General features: G+C 45.7%; 1 protein-coding gene across 5 annotated transcripts in view; it reads left to right on the top strand.

Annotated features, from left to right (window-relative positions):
- Positions 1-20223, top strand: part of STIM1 (stromal interaction molecule 1) — a 183150-nt gene that overhangs the window by 143824 nt on the left and 19103 nt on the right. For all 5 annotated transcript variants that reach the window (XM_019449618.2, XM_019449619.2, XM_019449620.2 and 2 more), the window contains exons 4-6: positions 4440-4551; positions 7667-7782; positions 16649-16826. In XM_019449618.2, the coding sequence (XP_019305163.2) occupies positions 4440-4551; positions 7667-7782; positions 16649-16826 (406 nt within the window). The remainder of the gene's footprint in view (positions 1-4439; positions 4552-7666; positions 7783-16648; positions 16827-20223) is intronic.

Raw genomic sequence — 20223 nt, 5'->3', positions numbered from 1 at the left:
TTTACTATCTGAGAAGCTAACTGATCATCAATTTATAGAGGTCTCTGCTGATAGGTATAAGTGCTTAAAAAAAAAATTCTCTCCTTTACTTCCATGAGAAGTCTGTGGGGGGCAGTGATGCTGTTGGTGGGAAAACATAGTGGCACTCCTGATGGGATGTGCTACAAGTGATCCAGGACCTACAGATTGCCTTCATTTGTTAATTAATTAATTAATTCATTCATTCATATTGATTCTCTTGTCCATTCAGTAAACTTTACAGAGTATTTAGAATGATCTAGCCCTGTGTTAGGCATTGGGGAATACAGAAATAGAAAAGACATGTTCCCTACCACTATAGTGCTTATATATAGCACAATGGAGAAGAGAGACATGTGACTAATAATAACAATATAACATGCATGTTAGAAAAGAAGTCTGAATAAAGAAAGTGCTAAGTAAGCAGAGAAGGGAGTGCTAGTACTCATATTTTGAAGGTTTTAGAAGAGAGGATTTAGAAACGAGCTCCAAAGCATTTCCACAATGAAGAGCTGGAGCTAGGTTTTAAGGATTAGTTGGTGTTTGGCAGTCCACAAAGAGGGAAAAGAGCTTTTCTGGAAATAGCAAAGACCTGGAAGTCTGAGAGCAATGTCCAAAGATGAGTAGCAAAATAGTGCAAGACACTGATTGTAGATCAGGTCTGCTAAGTTCAGAGCAACAGCTGAGGCAGCATCCAGGGAAGAGCTGTGAAGTTCAGGTCATCTGTTTGGTATGAGTTTGACTGTTTACCCAGTGGTTTCCAGCTTCATAAGATAATCAGCTAGGTGCTAGAAGAGAATACTGTAGCTTATGCTCATATTGTATTTATTTCATTCTTTAATTTTTGTGTATGTTTTACAGTATACCTAATGTCAGTACATGAGCCTGATTTATAAATAGATAGTCCTGTGTTGGCAATGTATGCTCCAAATACAGGTAGGTTATGTCATTAAAAGGGTTGGAGACTACAAAGTTAATCACCTTATACACTTGTCTTATGAAGGACTATTTGGTGCTGAAAACACCAGAGATTGGCCTTCTCTGACGCTGTGTAGTATTGTCTGTCATTTTGCCCAGAGAGGTAGTTTTTGATCTCTCTAGGGGCCTCATGGACAGGCTTAGGGTGATGAGAGGCTCATGACTTTAGAAGACTGTCTCTTGCTTGCATATCCTCCTGGAATTTGGGCATGTGAGTCATTTGGAGACTATCTGTACTAAGCTCTCCTTGCCAAATTCTGTGGCCTTCTAACAGCCACAGCTCTCTGTACTTGCTATTACCTTCGTCCTCACTTTGGCCTGGAGATTCTTCCCATTTTCTCTTTTGGAATGAGAAAGTAGAACAAGCCTTTTAACTTTTAGGTACTTGAACCTTAGGGGTAAGGGACCCTGATATCTTGCCTTGGCTATTGATTGGGACACAGGGTCACTCTCTGATAAGGATACAGCCCAGCCTGGCTTACTTTGCCCAGACTGTAGTGACTCTGGGTGGCCAACACCATGCTGCCAAGCTTACCTAGATAGCGTGTGTGCCTAGGTAACAGAATGATGTGTAGAGCACATGTACACACACACACACCAAAATAACTACCTTGAGGTTTGTCCTGATATGCTAAAGCCATTATCCTCTTCCCAATAGCTTAGCCATGTAGGGGCTGACTATGTTAAGAGTCCATCCTCATTGGAATGCAGTGGCCCCCTTACCTTATAGACCTCCATCTCACTTAATGTCGTGTTTACAGCAGTGGTTCTCGGCTGGTGGGCAATTTTATCCCCCAGGGAACATTTCACAGTACCCGGAGACATTTTTGATTGTCATGACTGGCAGCATGCTACATCTCGTGGGTGGATGCCGGAGATATTGGTTAATATCCTCCACTGCAGAGGACAACCCCCCCCCCCCCCCCAACAAAGAATTATCCTGTCCAAAATGTCAGTGGTGCAGAGACTGAGAAACCCTGGTCTAGAGTGACTCCTGCCCAACTGCACTGCAGTGTAAGGTGCAGATAGGGGAGTTCCTGCATGCCAAGTGTCTGTGTTTGGGCTTGTAGCAAGGCATCCTCCCATGAGACAAAAGGCTCTTGTAGCACAGCTAGCCTCAGGCCTTTCTAGCAACAGAAAAGTGGCCTTCTTTCCACTCCACATGCCAAGCAGAAAGGCCCCATTGTGCTGGACGTGGCTGAGCTCCCTTGGCAGCAGTGGCAGGAGTGTGTTGTTCTCTGTACTTCACAGGCTGGTACTTGTCCATCTGCCTCGTATCTGAGTGTCCCTCTACTACACCTTCATTAGCCGACGTTCTAGACCATAGTAAATGAGCACATTTGTAATGTCTACTAATGGATTCAAAGGCATATATTCCTTCTCAGGAGGAAAAGGCCAATACATCCTGCTTTTCTAACCCTGCTCTGTCATCCCCCCTTTCCCAAACCCTAGGATTTCAACATAGCTCTTGGAAATTAATTTCTCTTCTCTTTCCAATATATTCTAGTCTGGGAATTAGAAATTTAACCAAGCAATGACCAAGCACCCTTTTCCTAATCCTCTGGGATCTTGTCTCCTAGGATGCAGTCTAAGTGCACTAGAGTGCCCCTCATTTCCTCCCAAGGCACCTTCCTTTTCTCACCTCCTGTGCCTCTGCAGACAGTTTAATGGATATCCAAAGTCTCAGCTACAAAACTTCCCTCCTGAGCTCTAGTAGCTTCTTGAGGACATCAAGAGTTCAGAGCGTTTTTGCCTCCAATTTTGTTTCATGCAGGATGTCTCAGTGTCTGCTTTGTACCACGTGCTGGGCTCCACTGAAGGGGAAGTAGGTGAGTGGAGGGACAGGTCCAGCCTTCCAACTTCTCCAGCTTATCTGAGGGTGACAGAAGTAATCCAATATCTGAGGCGTGTTTACCAGAGGAATGCCTATTTTTCTGACAGGCATTTCAGAAGTTAACCATCCACATGAGCTGTGTATTTGTTTAAGGAGATGATTGTTTCTCTTTGGAAGCCCACAATCAGACCATTTCTGGAATTCCTTGTTTGGGGTGGTTATTCCTTGAGTAAATTCTTATTGATGCTACTGTTTAAGAAGCTTTACCTTAGAGACAGTGGGGTGAGCCAAAATGAACAGGACGTAGTCCGTGTCTTTGATGTTTCCTGACTTTCATTTTTATTTATTTATTCAAAAAAAATTTTTTTAACCTTTATTTATTTTTGAGACAGAGAGAGACAGACCATGAACGGGGGAGGCTCAGAGAGAGGGAGACACAGAATCTGAAACAGGCTCCAGGCTCTGAGCTGTCAGCACAGAGCCTGACGCGGGGCTCGAACTCACTGACTGCGAGATCACGACCTGAGCCGAAGTTGGACACTTAACCGACTGAGCCACCCAGGCGCCCCTGTTTCCTGACTTTTAAAGGAAAATTGGACAGCACTCTGATGAAAGGCAGTTTTGGGGAAAGACATGGACCTTAAGAGAAGAGGGTGATAAATCTCACCGTTTCATTCTCTTTCGGAACATTTTTTGGCTTCTTACTGCTCGCAGCAAGTAGTTTTCAAACTTGAGGAATGTACAAATTCCTTTTAAGGGAAATAATTTATCTTGGACCTACAATGCTGACTTAAACTGTTTTTATTATAACAATGATTACTCAAATTATTATCTAAATGTGTACAAACATAAAATGAGGTTTAAGGTGCTATATAAAATTTGTATATAAATATAAACAAAAACAGGTTTATACATTAAATGAAAGCAAACTTTAAATCCAATAAAATGGCATCATTTTTGCTGCAACTCAGTTGCTCCCAGCCTTTTTAAGTTCAGTATGCTGGTATTCCTGGGTGCCATGTGATACACATATCCTATATGTCATTCGTCTACCTGTCTGTCTGTCTGTCTGTCTATCTGAGAGAGACAGCAAGAGCACAAGAGTGCATAATGGCTTAGAGCAAGGGTTACGGAACCACACTGCTTGAGTGCAGGTGTTTGCTTTGCCAATTCCTAGCTGGGCAACTTTCGGAAAGTTATAACCTTTCTGTGCCTCATTTTCTCCATCTGTAAAATAGGGATAAAACAGGACCTATCTTTCACATGGTTGTTGCGAAGAACAATGCATTAATGTATATGAGGCCTCTAGAAGAGTACCTGTCATATAGTAAGTGCCAATGTAAAGGATGGCATTTGTTAGTATTATTATCATTATTATATTATAGTTGAGGGTTATTTCACCCAAATACCGGTATAGTGAAAGAGCAAGACCATCCCCTGTGGGTCAAACAAAAGGTACAGTATGTACCCCTTTTATACTGAGGATTTGTAGGAGAGGGGGATGGTAAACACATAAACATGTGGTCAATGAGAAGGCCAATGTGACTGATGGTAAGTTCAAGTAGTTCTTGCATTCTGGAGTCAAAGCTTTGCTTGTCTCTTCCCACAGTGTACAACTGGACCGTGGATGAGGTGGTGCAGTGGCTGATCACGTACGTGGAGCTGCCTCAGTATGAGGAAACCTTCCGGAAGCTGCAGCTGAGTGGCCATGCCATGCCGAGGTCAGGAGGAGACTGGATTCTCTCACTTGGGGGTGTAGGGAATGGACTGGGATCGGCCCAACATCAGGTTTCTCTGGCCAGTTAATGAGGCTCCACTTTTTTCAGGGCACACTCTCTAGACCTCTCCTCTTCTTGCATCCATTGTGCACTTGCTCTGAAGTGTGATGGACACTTGGCATCCGTTCTCTTATTTAACATTTCTGTCGATCCTGGGAGTAGTACTAATAGCTGTCGTTTATTGAATGCTTAGTACATGGCAGGCACTCCTATGCACCACTTCATATACAGTATGTCACTTAATTCTTACATCAATCCTGTAAGGTAGGTATTATTGTATATAGACAATGAGACTAAGTAACTTTTCTAAGGTCACATGGCTAGTTAGAGGCAAAACTGATTTGAACCTAGATCTGGGTAGACTTCAAAGCCTGTGGTATTTCTCTTTTCTTTTGCTGTGCTCCCAGCAGCTGCCTCTTTTACTGCCCAGGAGCCTCGGGGCTCTGTTAGCCTCCCTTGAATTATCCATATAGAGTGTGTCTACTCTAAAGACGTGGTGTGAGGTGGGGCTGACTCCCACTGGCCCCGGCCTCCTCTCCGGGATGACTCTTCCAACAGCTGTGGTACCCTAACTCTGCCTGCTTCACAGGTGCAGTAGGCCAGGGCCTGCGGGGGGTGGGGAGGGGATGGAGTACTGCATGGACTTCTTGTTATGTCAGACTAGTACCATGTGTCATGCAGCCATTAATCCATTTACTTATTCATTCGACAAATATTTACTGGGTACCTGCTCCGTGCCAAGCACTTGTGCTGGGTGCTGGGGATAAAGATGACAACAGCCTGCCCTTGCCCTCCAAGGGCTTACTGTCTGGTAAGTGCTGACTGTGTATAATCTGTCATCCTATTATGTAGGTGCATCTGGTTATGAGCTTCAGCAGAGGGGAAGGAGGGAGGTGAAGCTGCTGGTGCACCCACACTTTGCAGCCTGCAGCCGCAGAGCTACTGGGCGCTGCTGCCCCCGCCCCCTGCCTGCAGCCTCCTTTTCACAGCTTCTCCCTACCCTGGAGAGAGTAATAATCTTACTGTTTGTACAGCCCCTTCTAGAATACTTTCCTGCCTATTATTTCAGTTGGTTCTCACAATTCTGGGAGGAAGGAATTACTACCCTGGCTTTTGGGTGAACAAACTGAATTTCAAATATTTTATGATTTATCCAAGCTGGTAAGTGGCAGAGCTGGGATTTGAACCCAGGTCTTTTCATGAAACTTTACCAATTATCTACCCCGTGCCGGGTTCTCTCCTAGGCCCTGAGGACAAAGAAGTGTATCAGACCCCATCTGCCTTGAGGAATTCCATGTTTAATGAAACAGACAATTAAATAGATGATTGACCATGAAACTCCAGGATCTAGGTTTCTTTCCCGTTACCCATGGAAATTGCAGTATCGCCTTGGCCCATTCCATCTTGAGGAATAGCTATGGTTCCATTAGAGTGAAAACATAGGATGAGAAGTCAGTTCTCAGGTCATGGGCTCTTGGTGCCTCCCTGTAGCTAGACCAGATCCAGCCAGGTCAGGCAGGGGGTGGAGGAAGCCAGGCTGTGGCACCTTAGTGACAGCAGGAAGCCTGGAGCCTTCGGTACACGGAGTGTGGGATGGAGTGGCAGTGGTTGTAGGCCCACCACTAGGCAGCATGGTGTAATGGGAAGAATCCAGAAGATTTGAGTTCATTTCCTGCCTTTGCCACTTACGTGCTATGTACGTGACTTTGGGCGAGTTGCTCAACTCTGAGTTAAGTCAGTGGTGCAGTGAAGTGGAGCTAGTGATGGACCTGTGTCCTTCCAGTCAGAGGACTGAATGAGGCATTGTATGTGAAGCATCAGAACAGGATGAGAGATGCAGTAGCTGCTTAGTAAATGTTAGCTCCTTTCTCGTTTCTCTCATTGCTCACTTCATAGGTTTCACTGACAAATAGACTGCAGAAAAGATGACACTTACATTGATCAGTTAGATGAAGGCCAGTGCACTGGGTGGAAGTGCTCTGAGGAGGAACCCCCAGAGCTCCTGGGCCTAGAGGAAGCATCTGATTTCACAGAAGCTTACACAGAAGGAAAATGGGGCCCCAGAGGGGAGACCGAGTAGTTTATGATCAGACAAGTGAGTTGCTGACTCAGCTGGGACCAGAAGCTAGATCTTCTGACCCCTTCAGCCCCCATCACAGTGTCTCACTGCTTCTCTTGTAGAGGGGTTGATTGCTTCCCATGGCTGGAGAGGGAGGTAGCTGCCCCTGTGTGCCCAGGCAGGAATATAAATCACACACTGATGTCAGAAGCATTTTTTTCTACCTGGGGAAACAAAGCTATGCATCAGCAAAGAGCACTAACTTTATGGAATATGACAGTAGTAAAGGCTCATGTGTGGGACCCTGACCACTGGATTTATAACCTTTCATATCTTATAACCGTCTCCTCCACACCCCCTGTGTTCTAGCAGAAGAAAAACACAGTCCAGTTTGTTTCTGGGTCATTTTCTCATTTGCAGGCCCTTTCTTATTAGAGTTATCATTAACAGTATGTTGAAGGTCATAAAAAGTTACAATAATCTGACTGGGAGTAAATGACAGTGACTCAAATACAAGATAATAAGACTAATGCACTGTTTGTCATCAGCAGATTTGTACTTAATGGCAGTGGGTTAGGATTAGAGGTCCTCAGAAAGCACTGGGTCACGTGGCTTGTGTTTTGACCTGGGTTGGACAGGAGAATGTATTTGCAGATGGTGGGAGTGTGGGGATAGGTGCACAGTTGATACTCCCTGGAAGGAGAAACACAACAGAAAACTTATAGTTGGGTGTGGGCATGCTCACAGATGGGTAGTCCTCAAAGAGCAAGGTTCTCAGGGGATGGTGGACATGGGGAGAAGGGTGAACATATTCTTGGTAAATGTTATGTGTCCCTCCTTACTCCCTGTTGAGATCCACTGGTATGGACTCTGTGTTCTAGAGCACACAGGGGAGCAATCACCAAGAGCTAGAAGTCATGGAAGTGTTCCTGGAGGAGGTGGGTAATCCTTCCTGGTTTTAATGGCAGGAAACTGAACCCTTCCTCTTTGCCTCGACAGGCTTGCTGTGACCAACACCACCATGACAGGGACTGTACTAAAGATGACAGACCGGAGCCATCGGCAGAAGCTGCAGCTGAAGGCCCTGGATACAGTGCTATTTGGGCCTCCTCTCTGTGAGTCCTGTGGAAAGAAGGGCTGCTGATTTGCCATGGAACCCGAGGTCATTGTGGGGGCTAGGCTGAGGTCCTGGGTCTCCTAGGTACACCTGCAAGGCAGCACCTCCACTCTTCCCACTGAGAAGTGAAAATATGAGACATGAAATAGTCTTATATTTCAATCCAGTCGGATGTCAAGTTCCGTTCATTAGATACATTAAGACCTACTTTGTGCCAGTGTTGTACTGGACCCTGTAGGAAGACCTGGATGAATCATATCCTTCCATAAAGGGATAAAATGAAAGTTCCAGAGAGGTACACCATGCTTCTGAGGTCCAGAGGAGGGATAGAGAAGGCATCTGACAGGAGAGGTGACATGTGACCTCTGCCTGTAAGGATGGGTAGGGCTTTATTCCATGCAGGTGGCAGGAGAGGGCATTCTAGGCAGAGGAAACAACCAGAGAAAGAATACAAAGGCTAAGATATGAAAGGTATGCTCAGGGATAACATAGGGTCTGAATGCCAATTAGCTGTTCCCTGCTTTCACTGTGGACATGCAGAGAATATGAACTGATGGCTGAACATCTTATGTCCTTGGACCACCAAAGAAGACTAAGTGGGCTTCCCTGGAATCATAGAGACACACTCGGGCCTAAGAAAGGGTAGTCTCTTCAGCCAGGGGTTACTCAAGAGAAATAGGCAGTTCAGCTCCTGAAGATCTCTGCAAGGTGGGAATGGCCAACCCTGCCATCCTTTATCTTATTCCCCATGAACTCAGGGGGAACAAAAGTGGTAAGATTTCTGAGAAAATTAGCCTTGACCAAGCATGCTCTTAGGACCTACTCTCTGCCCATTGGGAGCTGTTGGCATCAGTTCAGGATGCCAGTGGCAGAATGTTATGAGGCCAAGAACCAGTCCAGAGAAGCAGCTGGCAGGCAGAGTCAGAGGCTGTATAACATTTTCCCATCTGTACATTCGGCTTGACAAGTGCCTGAGCTGATCCGTCATCTGTACATGTTTTTTAAATTTTTAATAAACTTTATTTTTTAGAGTAGTTTTAGGTTTGCATCAAAATTGAGTGAAGCTTGGGGTGTATGGGTGGCTCAGTTGGTTAAGTGTCTGACTTTGGCTCAGGTCATGATCTCATAGTGAGTTCGAGTTGGGCCCTGTGCTGACAGCTCAGAGCCTGGAGCCTGCTTCGGATTCTGTGTCTCCCTCTCTCTCTGTTCCTCCCCTGCTTGTGCTCTCTCTCTGTCTCTCAAAAATAAATAAACATTAAAAAAATTAAAAAATAAATAAATAAATTGAGTGAAAGTGCACAGATTTGCCATACACCCTGCCCCCACACATGGCATAGCCTCCCCCATGGTTAGTGTCCTCCACCAGAGTGGTACATCTGTAATGACTGATGACCCTGCACTGGCACATCATTATCATTATTACATTAGAGTTGACTGTTGGTGTTGCACAGTCTACGGGTTTGGACAAATGTACAATGACATGTATACATGTATTGTATAGGATAGTTTCACTGCCTTAAAGATCCTCTGTGTTCCACCTATTTATCTCTCCCTCCCCCTCAACCCCTAATATAGAATTACCATATAACCCAGCAATTACAGGCCTAGGAATGTATCCAAAGAATTGAAAACAAGTACTGAAAGAAGTACATGTTCACATTCATAGCAGTGCTGTTCACAACAGTCCAAAGGTGCACACAACCCAAATGTCCATCAGTGGACAAATGGATAAGTGGTAGTATATAAATACAATGAAATATTATCCAGCCACAAAAAGGAATGGAGTTGTAATACATGCTACAACATGGATGAACCTGGAAATCATGCTAAGTGAAAGAAGCTAGACATAAAAGGCTACACATTATATCATTCTATTTATATGAAATATCCAGAATAGATACATCCATAGAGACAGAATGCAGATTGGTGGCTGGCAGAGGCTGGGGAAGTGGAAAATGTGTAGTGACTCCTAATTGGGTATAGGATATCTTTCTGGGATAATAATAATGTTCTAAAATTAATTGTGCTGATGGTTGCACAACCTTGAAAATATGATAAAACCACTGAATTGTACATTTTAAAAGAGTGAATTTTAGGGTATGTGAATTATAGCTCAACAACAACAACAACAACAACAATACATATGCGGCTTGATTTTTGGCAACTCCTGGACTTCCATTTAGAGAACTTCTTATCAAATTTAGGAAAGTAAAGTACCTTGGTCCCTTTTTCAAATTTCCACTCACTGTGTGACCTTGTGTAGGTCACTTTTCTCAGGATGTGTTTTCTGATTTGTATTATGAAAAAATTGAGCTAAAGGATCTTTGATTCCTTTCAGGTGAACATTCCATAGTTTTTGAGAGGAAACCCTTTGATTGGTAAGGGTCCTGGTAAAAGGATAAAAGATAGGAGTTCTCCTCCTCTCCGCTGCTGTCTGTTTAGGAATCTGTGCTTGGCCCTTGCCTTATCAAGTGACCTTTGGCAATTCAGTTCTCCTGCCTAGATTTTGGGTTCCTTATGTGTAAAATGGGCTTGGTCAAGGCTCTTACTGGCTCCCTGATTCTAGGACTCTGATAGAGCTTGGGTGTACTTCTGGGAGCTAAGGTTTTGGAATCCAGCAGCTGTCCTGATGGCAAATACTGTTTTTATACTTTCCTACTGACGGCTCGTTAAAGAAAAGTTTTGAAAATTGCCAGATGGAATCTGAGGAAAATACTAGGAAGCTCTTTGCCAGGAGACATCTGCAAGGGTGGGGCTGTGTCTGGGGGGTACCTGCAAAGAATCCCTTGGTCTGTGTCCCTCTAGCTCTGTGTTTCCATCTGAGCATGGGCTAAAATCCCTACTTGAGCTCTGTTCCCTGTCCAACACCCATACAGGACTTAGAGTGCTAACCTGTGCTGCTGACCTGGTTCTGTACTGAGGGTGAGTTCTTAAGGCTGTGGTTCTTAGGTGGTAAACACCCTGGAGAGCCTGGGCCAGGTATAGCTGCAAACCTTGGCTGCCTTGCCCAGCCTTAATGAAAATCCTGCCATCAGTCTGAAACTTGAGAAATCTCAACTCAAAGTTTGTTGTACAATAGCCCGGAAGGTCTGCTGACTGATCAGGGTCCATCTGCCTGAGCAGCCTCAGAGCTTGGGAATGGGGAAGAAGGATCAAACCGGCTCAGCACGGAGCTACTCAGGACCCATTTTCTGACAGTAGAAGACGTCTCAGCCCTCCCACCATGGCTGCAGAGGAGCACATGGCCTTTTACAGTCTTTCCGACCTGCAGAGTTGGCTCTAGGCTTGCAGGTCTATCCGGGGCTCTACTAACAATCCCACAATGAGGTGTTAGTTGTGTTCTGACACACGAAGTCCCAAGGCAGCTTGCCTTGGAGACCTATGCTGATGTCTCACTCTGGCAGCAGATCATTCACTGAGAGGGCTTTTCCTGATCTGCAGATAATTTGTCAGAGAAATGGAGACTCAGGAGATGAGGTGAGTTTTTAGAGGTCATTCAACTTTTAAATGACAGAGCCATGACTCAGACCCAGTAACTTATATTTCAGTGCTCTTTCTACTATATTATCTCATCCTCTGCTTCTGACAGAGGAAGCAAGATAAAACATAAAGAATTCCAATATGAGATGAAGCCAATTAAATTAAAAAAATGTTTATTTTTGAGAGAGAGATAGAGTACAAGTGGGGGAGGGGCAGACAGAGAGGGAGACACAGAATCTGAAGCAGGCTCCAAGCTCTGAGCTGTCATCACAGAACCCGATGTGGGGCTCACACCCATGAACTGTGAGATCATGACCTGAGCCAAAGTTGGACACTTGAGCCACCCAGGTGCCCCAAGAGTTGGATTCTTAATGGGCTGGCTCCCTCAACTCACTTTTGAAGCTTTCTCCAGGATGCCTTTCCAGCCTCTTCCTGGGCATGTTCAACCCTTTCTCCTTACTCTCTTCTGGGATCCTATAGCCCTTTGTACCTGCTTTTTTTTTTTTTTTTTTTTTTTTAATAATCTGTTTTCCTGTCTGTTACCCTTCAAACTGGGAACTCATGAGGGTAGAAACAGCTTTGTTCATCTGTCGTCGTAACTCAGCATATGGCCCAGCAATGAGTAGGCGTCAGGAAATGTATGGTAGAAGTTTTGCAGAAGGAGGCTGGGTATCCTCAGAGCTCTAGGACAGGGGAGATGGGAGGAGACTCTGGCCCAGCTTGGCTGTGGGGAGAACACTATGGAATGTCTTCTGTGGATATGTGAGTCAGCTAAAGCACTTCTTGGGCTAAAACCAGAAGGCAAGAAGGTCCAGGAATAGTTATTATAGGTTAACCACACACCTCAGCACAGAAGGCTATGTAAATGACAAAAGAAATTCCAAGCATGTATTCTGGCAGTAAGCAGTGAATAGGTGTGTCTCCCAGGGACAGGGTATTGTGGACAGTAGAGAAGGTGGCAAGAATAGATTGGGAGAGGGGGTTCCAGAAAGTGGTAATGATTGGAGGCTCACTTTCTCAATGCTAACTGTACTATAAAAATTCTCACCATTATTCCTGACTCTGTTAACATGTCAGCATCTCATTTGTTTATACCCTCCTCCCTTGCCTCAGGCCTGATTGTATTAACAGTTGACCTCATTTTGCTAAAATCTATTTGTAGCACTCGGGCTGGGAACTCTGCCACATTCTGGCTCCCCAGGTCCTAGCCAGTTTCCCTGGGTTAGCTCTGTTCACCTAGCAAGCCACACCTGCTCTCATGAAAGCTCCATGGTCTGTCTGCCCTAGCAGTGCTCGCTGGGCATAGGGGTAGCTTCTGAGAGTTGAGCTTGTGCAGGGGCTGTGCGGGACGGCCAGCCATGCTCTTCTTGTGCTTTCACATGCACTTTCTATCATAACCCCTTCCATGTGAAAACTGCCTTTCTTCTTCCCTTTGTCTTTCCTTTCCACCTTTGTTGAGTACCTGTTCTGGTCAGGCTCTGTGCTAAGTATGGGGCTATAGAGAGAAATAAGTCTTGTACCCTGGCCCTGAGGAACTCACAGACTATCAGAAGGTGACTAGTATGAAAGCTGAAAAACACGCAAGGTAGTCCCTGAGATGGCAGGAGATAATCCATGTTTACCTGTCCAAAGAGTGGGTTGGTTGAGGAATCCTAGTCAGAGGAGAAGGATTGGAAATATCCATGTAGACTGTTGTGGGCTGGGAAGGTGGCAGGAAGCAAAGAATGGGAATGGAATTCTGGGGAAAAGTACACAGATACTTAGTAAGGCACAGATGAGACTCTTCATTTCTCTTTTTCTGTCACAATGGTTTATAGATTCTGTATTAGGATTCTCCAGAGAAACATAATATGGATGGATGGATGGATGGATGGATAGATAGAGATAGATAGATAGATAGATAGATATAAAGGGAAGATTTATTATAGGAATTGGCTTACATGATTATGGAGGCCAAAAAGTCCTGTGATATGCCATCTACACCCAGAGAACCAGAAAAACCAGTGGTATGATTTAGTCTGAGTTTGAAGGTCTAACAACTAGGAGAGCTGATGGTGTAAGTCTGAGTCCAAAGGCCAGAGAATCAGGGGGCTGATGCTATATGTCCCAGCCTGAGTCCGGAGACCTGACAACCAGGTGTGCTGATGTAAGAGGGGAGCAGAAGATAAATGTCTCAGCTCAGGCTAAGAGAGCACATGCATCCTTCCTCCGCCTTTTGGTTCTATTCAGGCACTCAGAGGCCTGAGGATGATTGAATGACATGTACTCACATTAGTGAAGATGGTCTCCTTTACTCAGTCTACTGATTGAAGTACTAATCTCTTATTGAGGCAAGAAAGCTCTCTCGGCATCCCTTAGCCCAGTCAAGTTGATACATAAAATTAACATCACAGATTTGCTTTGGACTATAGGGTTCTGCCCAGGGTTCCACTGAAAGGGCCTGATAATTCTCACATCTTCTTCTCCAGCTACTACCTCTTATTTAAACTCCACATCCACATTCTTAATTACCTAGTGGATATGTCCAGCTGAAGATTTCCAGAACACCTCAAAACACTTTCATTCATAACTATGCACTTGATCTCTTTAGCAATTCTGTGACAATGCATTTTAGAGTTGAGGAAGTTGAGATCCAGATGGAGCAGAGGCAAGCATAGAACCCAGACTTCCTAGTACTCAGTGCAGGATGCTGCTTTTGATGGCACAATAGTTTCTCTACATGAGGCCTTACATTTAACCTTAAAGGCCTGGCCATTTGGCCTTTGGGTATTCACTCTCCGGATGGCCTGTGAGCCACAGTCAGCTCTCAGGATATTGTCTGGGAGAAAAATTCAGGTTTTGGAACTCTTATAGCCACACTCTGGCTAGATCAGGGGATCATCTCCATGGTGAGCAATGTTTGGATGTAACAAAGCAGAAACAACACCTGCAGCACAAGTAGGAAAGTTGTAATGAGAAAGTGGGGTGCAGCAGAAAGACCATGTGGTCAGGCAAGTCTGGATCTGAATCCCAGCCCTGTCACTTTTGATGAACTCCAGGAAGTCAGTTCTCCTGGGGAGACTCAGTTCCCTGGCCTATAGAGTGAGAACACAAATACCTGCCTTCTAGAGTGGCTGTGAGAATTCAAGATGGTGGATATAAATGCCTGATGTGTTATGTGTCTTCTCTTTTCCTTCCTCTCCTATGTGGGGTAAGGAGAGAGAGATATCATACTTGGAACTTATCAGTAAAGGTTCAGTTCCACAAATATTTACTGAATCCCTGTGTGAGCTGGTCATCGCTGTGCTGGGCCCCGGTATACAGACAAGTGATGATCACTAGGGGCCACAAAGTGAGTCAGCCAGATTAGAGCCATTCTCTTCTTGACAAGGTGGTGGCTCATGGGATGGGACAGGCAGTATCTCTGAGCTCTAACTATGCACTTGACTGGACAGAGGGGTGTATGGATGCTTATATATTTAAGTGGAGTTAAAGTTGGTTGAAGAGATCCAAAGGGTACTGGTAGGTGGAACAGTATTGCCTTAGACAAGGGGAGGACTATCAGATCCTACCCTTGACTCTGGTCATTCAGTATTTTTATTCATGACTTGGATGAGAGTATTAAGCTGGAAAAAATAATAGAGTCTTGTTCCACATCAATCTGGACAAGGTGGGATAGGGACTGAATAGAATATATAGGTGCCCAATCCGCATGTCCATCTTGAGAACTTTGAAGTGTTGGAGGTAATAGGGGGCGGGCATTTCCCAGAGTCTTGTTTGAACAGGAGTGCCTCTGACTTTTGGTAAGAATATAAAAGGGATGTTGGAGTTGGGAAACCTTGGGAAGCCAAGATTAAAAGTCTGTAACAAACAGGGGAGACAAAGAGTACCCCGGCCTCTGGAAGAGGTGTGGAGGAGGCAGGTGTGTTCCAGAAAGAAAGGCAGCTCACCGTGCTGCAGAGATATCTCTTCCTGGGACCCAAAGGACAGGAGAGTGAGGACTTGTGTATGGTTGGAAGGGTAGGCCTGCCTGGAGGCTGGAGGATGGCTGCCAAGGGACCCTCAGTTTTCTCTATGAGAGTCTGGCCTAAACATGTAAAGGATAGGGCTGCCACCCCAGACCTCGTAACTCCCCTCCCTTGGATGGAAATAGAATGTGCTAATCTGTCTTTGATCCCACACTGTCCCCATGTCCTGCTGCTCAGCTTTCAATCAGGAACTATGAATATAACCATTTGTCAATCTGGGCCTCAGCTTCACACAGTTTCCAGCTACATGTATCTTTTCCTGTTATCTAGACCCAGCCTCAACTTGGTGGCTCCACCGGGGTCCTTTTGGATTCCCATCAGCCCCTCATCCTTACCAGGCGCTGGGGTCCTATCGACCCTACTGCCCCCTCCTCAACCTGAGGATAAACTGCTGTGCACAGGAGGGCATTCCTTCTTTTCTTCCTTCCCCGCCCCCCACGTCTAGGGCTCCTCTGAGCCCACTGCTACTCTCTCCTGAGTTGAGTCCAGCCCAAGCAGGGGCCACAGTAGCAGCCGTGTTCTCCTTATGGTGTCCTGGTTTCCTGTGCTGTGGCTCAGAGCTGAGACCTGGTGGACTGGGAACAATGGCAGGTTCCAGGAGTGGCCCTCTTCTGGTTGGCTCACTTCTGAGGACATGGCTTTTGTACTTACCTTCCGGTGTTGCTCCTTGTTCAAGCTTTTCAGTTTTGTTCTGGAGACTGAGCATTGCTTTGAACCCCAGCCATCACACCGGCACTTTGCCAAATTGCCACCAGGCATTCTCTGGAGGTAGATCTGTCCCTGGATTCCTGGCAAGGGCAACGTCCTGTATATGCCAATCTTTTGGTGTTACTCCCGTTGTACTTGGTCTCTGGATTGAGCCACAGCCTAGAAAGGCTCTCCATTGGTGAGACCTTTACCTGACCTGGGCTCTGTACCTTGTACCTGGAATAGCCTGGTTGTCCGGGAGACCCGGCTCCTGCAGGAACATCAGTCCCACAGCCAGGCCTCAAGCTCTAGTGATGTTGCTTTATACTCTTACCAGCTGTCCCCTTCTCCCTACTCTAGCATTGCTGATCCAGTAGCACAGAAGCCACTGCGTGTGGGCACATGCAGTGCTCATTGCAGTCCAGAGGTAGCTGGGATGTCCTGAGAAGGCACTAGTTGTCTCCTATTCACTGCCTAGTAGGGAAGTATGATTTAACAAACTTCCTGCACAGCTCTCAGGCCTCTCATCTTTTCCGAAGTAGGCAGAGAGCTCACTATACTAGTATGTGGCAAATGTGTGTCTAAGAAGCATTCTGCAGTGGGAGGGCTTCATGCAGGAGGGGATGCATGGAGTTGCAAGGCTAGGTGTGCAGTGGGCAACCTGTCTCACCATGGCCTCCTCTCTGGCAGTGACCCGCCATAATCACCTCAAGGACTTCATGCTGGTGGTGTCGATCGTTATTGGTGTGGGTGGCTGCTGGTTTGCCTACATCCAAAACCGTTACTCAAAGGAGCACATGAAGAAGATGATGAAGGATCTGGAGGGGTTACACAGAGCTGAGCAGAGTCTGCATGACCTTCAGGAAAGGTAAGGCCCTGCCCCTTCCCCACAGCCCTGATGCTGCCAGCTCTTGGGAGCCTCCTGTTTCCACCAGGGTTGTGGGCTGTCTCGCCCCCAAGATCATGCTGGCGTCACCTCCCAGGCTGTGCCATACTTCCCAAAACTGTATTGGGAATGTAGGCTCCTGACATTGCAGTTGCACAGGCAAACATTCCTCCCCAGGGCAGAAGCTTATTTCTGTCTTTCCTCCCTCTGAGTCTCAGAGGGAGAAATGTGTAGCTGTCAGAGATCTAGAGCCTCCCTGGGTGGATGGCTTGTCCATTCTATCCTTCTCGCTGCCCCTGGACTGTTATCTTTCCCATAGAAATAGACATAATTACCTGTTCTTCATTGTTCGCCGAAGAAACCTCCCAAATCTGTCTTTCTGATACCTTTAGTGCTTGAAAGATGGTAGGGAGGTCCTGGTAGTTAAGGTTGAATGTATATAGAGTGAGGCCAGATCCCTGGCACCATAAGACTCTCATGGAGCAGTTTTAGAAAGATGCGTAAGTCAGGAGGGAGTCAACGCAGGTAATTGGTTTTTTGCTTTGTTTTGTTTTTGAGAAGAGGAGGGACCTACTTCAGGACTCTTTTTTAGAAAATTATTTTGGCAGCCTCAGGATTCCCATTGAGAAGTCTTTGCAGGAATCCATGTAAAAGGAAATGACATCTGGCCCTTTTCTGTTACTTTTTAATGATAGATACTATTTTCTTTGGAGGGTGGGCAAAGGATTTCTTATGAGCTAGGTATTGTTAACTACTTAAATGCATTATTATTTTTTTAAATCACCACAACCATGTTAGGTAGGTACTATTACTATTTTAGAGTTGAAGAAATGAGGGCTCAGAGAGGATGAGTGCTTTGTTTGGGTCACATATCAGTAAGTATTAGCCAGGAATTTTGACACTTACAGGTGCTGCCTCAGTAAAGGTGGCCCTATCACATTCATTTCCACTGGCTGGGCTTCTCGGAGATAAGTGAAGTTTTATCTCTGAACTGATTTCTGGCTACTTTTCTGGGCCCCTTGTTCCTGGGCCCTTTGCCAACTAGGGGCTAAATGCTGCTATCTGGGCAGCCCCCATTCTTCATTTGTCTGAAAAGCATGCACTGTTTTCGTTCTGAAGCCAAAGAATCTAGGCAGGAGACGTTCCAAGTTTGAGGATAAAACTAAGCTCCCAGTTCTCCCTGCTCCCCAAGGCCTCCAGAGCTTAATGACCACTGTGGGCCTTAGAGAAACAACTGCATGCACACACATTGACACATGTGCACACACATATTCTCCTCTGATAGTGTCCAGAGCCCACATGCCGCCTTGTCCCTCCTTCCTTTCACAGGCCTGCACTGCCAGCCACCACAGAGCTTTTCTTTTTTTTTCCAGAGTTCCTGATACTTTGGGTGAATAAATGTAATGCTACATGTGCATTCCAGGTAGGATTTCACTGGGTTTCAAGAAAATTCTTTGAGGCAAGGATTTTGATTCCCATTTAGGATTGAAGAAACAGGCCTGGTCCGGGGAACAGACTTGTCCCTGGTACAGGGAACAGATTAGTCACACAGCTGCTTTAGAGTCAGGGTTTGCGGTCAGGTAGCCAAATTTTCTTACTTGTAATGCTAACTGACTGCTGCTTTCAAGATGCTCAGTCTTCTGTGGAGGAGATGGAGTGGGGTGAGGCTTGACTGTACACGTATTTGCTCATGTCTGCACCCAGTAGTATTTATTGATCTTCATCTCTGCTAGATCCTGTTAGGACTATAAAAGTGGGTCAGTTTTGATTCTACTTTAAAGGAGTTCCCTACTATCTAGGCAAGGCAGACAGATCATAGGCTTTTCTGAAGAGGCTGCTTTCAGAGAGGATTATATTCAGTGAAGAAATGAATCCCCAATGGTGTAATTTCAGGCAGTTGGGTCAAGGAAGAATACAATAAAGAGGGTATTCAGCAAGGGAAGCTGATGGGGGCAGGAAATGGCGCCTCTGATTTGTTTTGAGCCTTGCCTGTAGTGCCACCTAGTGTGTATCTTGAGGAGGCTGAACTGCCTTTCTCTCCAGGGACAAAGTGGACTGCCATTTGTCAGCAGGAGGCTTGCAGCCTAGTCCTGTTCTGCTTGTCCCACCACATCTCTTGAGGTTTCAGCCACTGACAGATCTGGACTTGAACTGGCAGTTTTTATTTTTATTAAAAAATTTTTTTTAATTTTATTTTTGAGAGCAAGAGAGACAGAGCATGAGCAAGGGAGGGCAGAGAGAGAGGGAGACACAGAATCTGAAGCAGGCTCCAGGCTCTGAGCTTGTCCGTGCAGAGCCTGATGTGGGGCTTGAACTCACAAACTGCGAGATCATGCCCTGAGCTGAAGTCGGACACTCAACCGGCCGAGCAACCAAGGCGCTTCATGGACGTGACTTGGCAGTTTTTAGAGGCTGAGTTCTGTCTCAGCCTCTTCTGTTTCACCTACTTAATTAGCTCAGTGGTCAGTACTCTCTTCTGAGGTCCCCTTTTGTTCTGTAGCTTTATCCTTCTGTATCTCAGGTCTAAGCTATATATCACTGTCTTCTTCATCATCCTTTACCCTCCTACCCTGGTCTCCTGTGACTTGGTGTTTCTTACCCGGATAGGAAGACCCAACAATGACTAAGTCCTTCCCTTCTTCCAGAGGGATTAGCGAACTCTTACTCTTTCTCCTGGGTCTAGTCACCTTCCCTGACTCCTTTCAGGCAGAGTTGGTCACTCCAACCTTTGGGCTCATCCAACACCTTGTATGTCTCTCTGTTGTAGAACTTATCACACTGTGTTTAGGTATCTGTTTATTTGTCTATATTGGACTAGATCATGAGCTCCTAATTGGCAGGGACCAATTTCTCATTCATCTCCATGTATCTAGGACTTAGTGCAAGGCTTGGCATTCAGCAGACACTTGAAAGTATGTGTTGAATGAATGGATGAATAAATGAATGGATTAACATAGATATGTGGAGGAAGGAAGGAGGCTGGGTTGGATGGCTGGAAGGTTTTGTCAGTGAACAGAGGGAATGTGTGGGTGGGTACAAAGGTATATTTTCATTATAACTGAGCCCTTGAGATCTTACCTACCATGGAAGATACTTAGAAAGAAAAGTCAGGCCTGGGGGCAGCAGGGGCCCTCCCCAGACCCTTTGTTATGAATTTCATTTTCTGCACTTCTGGGAACAGGTACTCAGGACTCTATGAGGTGCTTCTCAATGGTTCCTTTCTCATCTTCCCTAAATACTCCCAGGATCCCCACCCCAGTCGCATCGCAGCCATTGTGCCTTCTCTGGATCTTTGGGCTAGCTTGCAGGGCATTCTACATTTATTGAACCTTCCAGATACCTGAGGATATGGGGAATGACTGTGGGGTTTGGAGTCCTA

The sequence above is a fragment of the Panthera pardus genome, unplaced genomic scaffold (assembly GCF_024362965.1).
Source record: "Panthera pardus isolate Hobbes unplaced genomic scaffold, ASM2436296v1 HiC_scaffold_12, whole genome shotgun sequence".
Taxonomy (NCBI): domain Eukaryota; kingdom Metazoa; phylum Chordata; class Mammalia; order Carnivora; family Felidae; genus Panthera; species Panthera pardus.
Note: the sequence above shows the minus strand (reverse complement) of the source record. Positions and strands in the feature narration are given on the sequence as shown.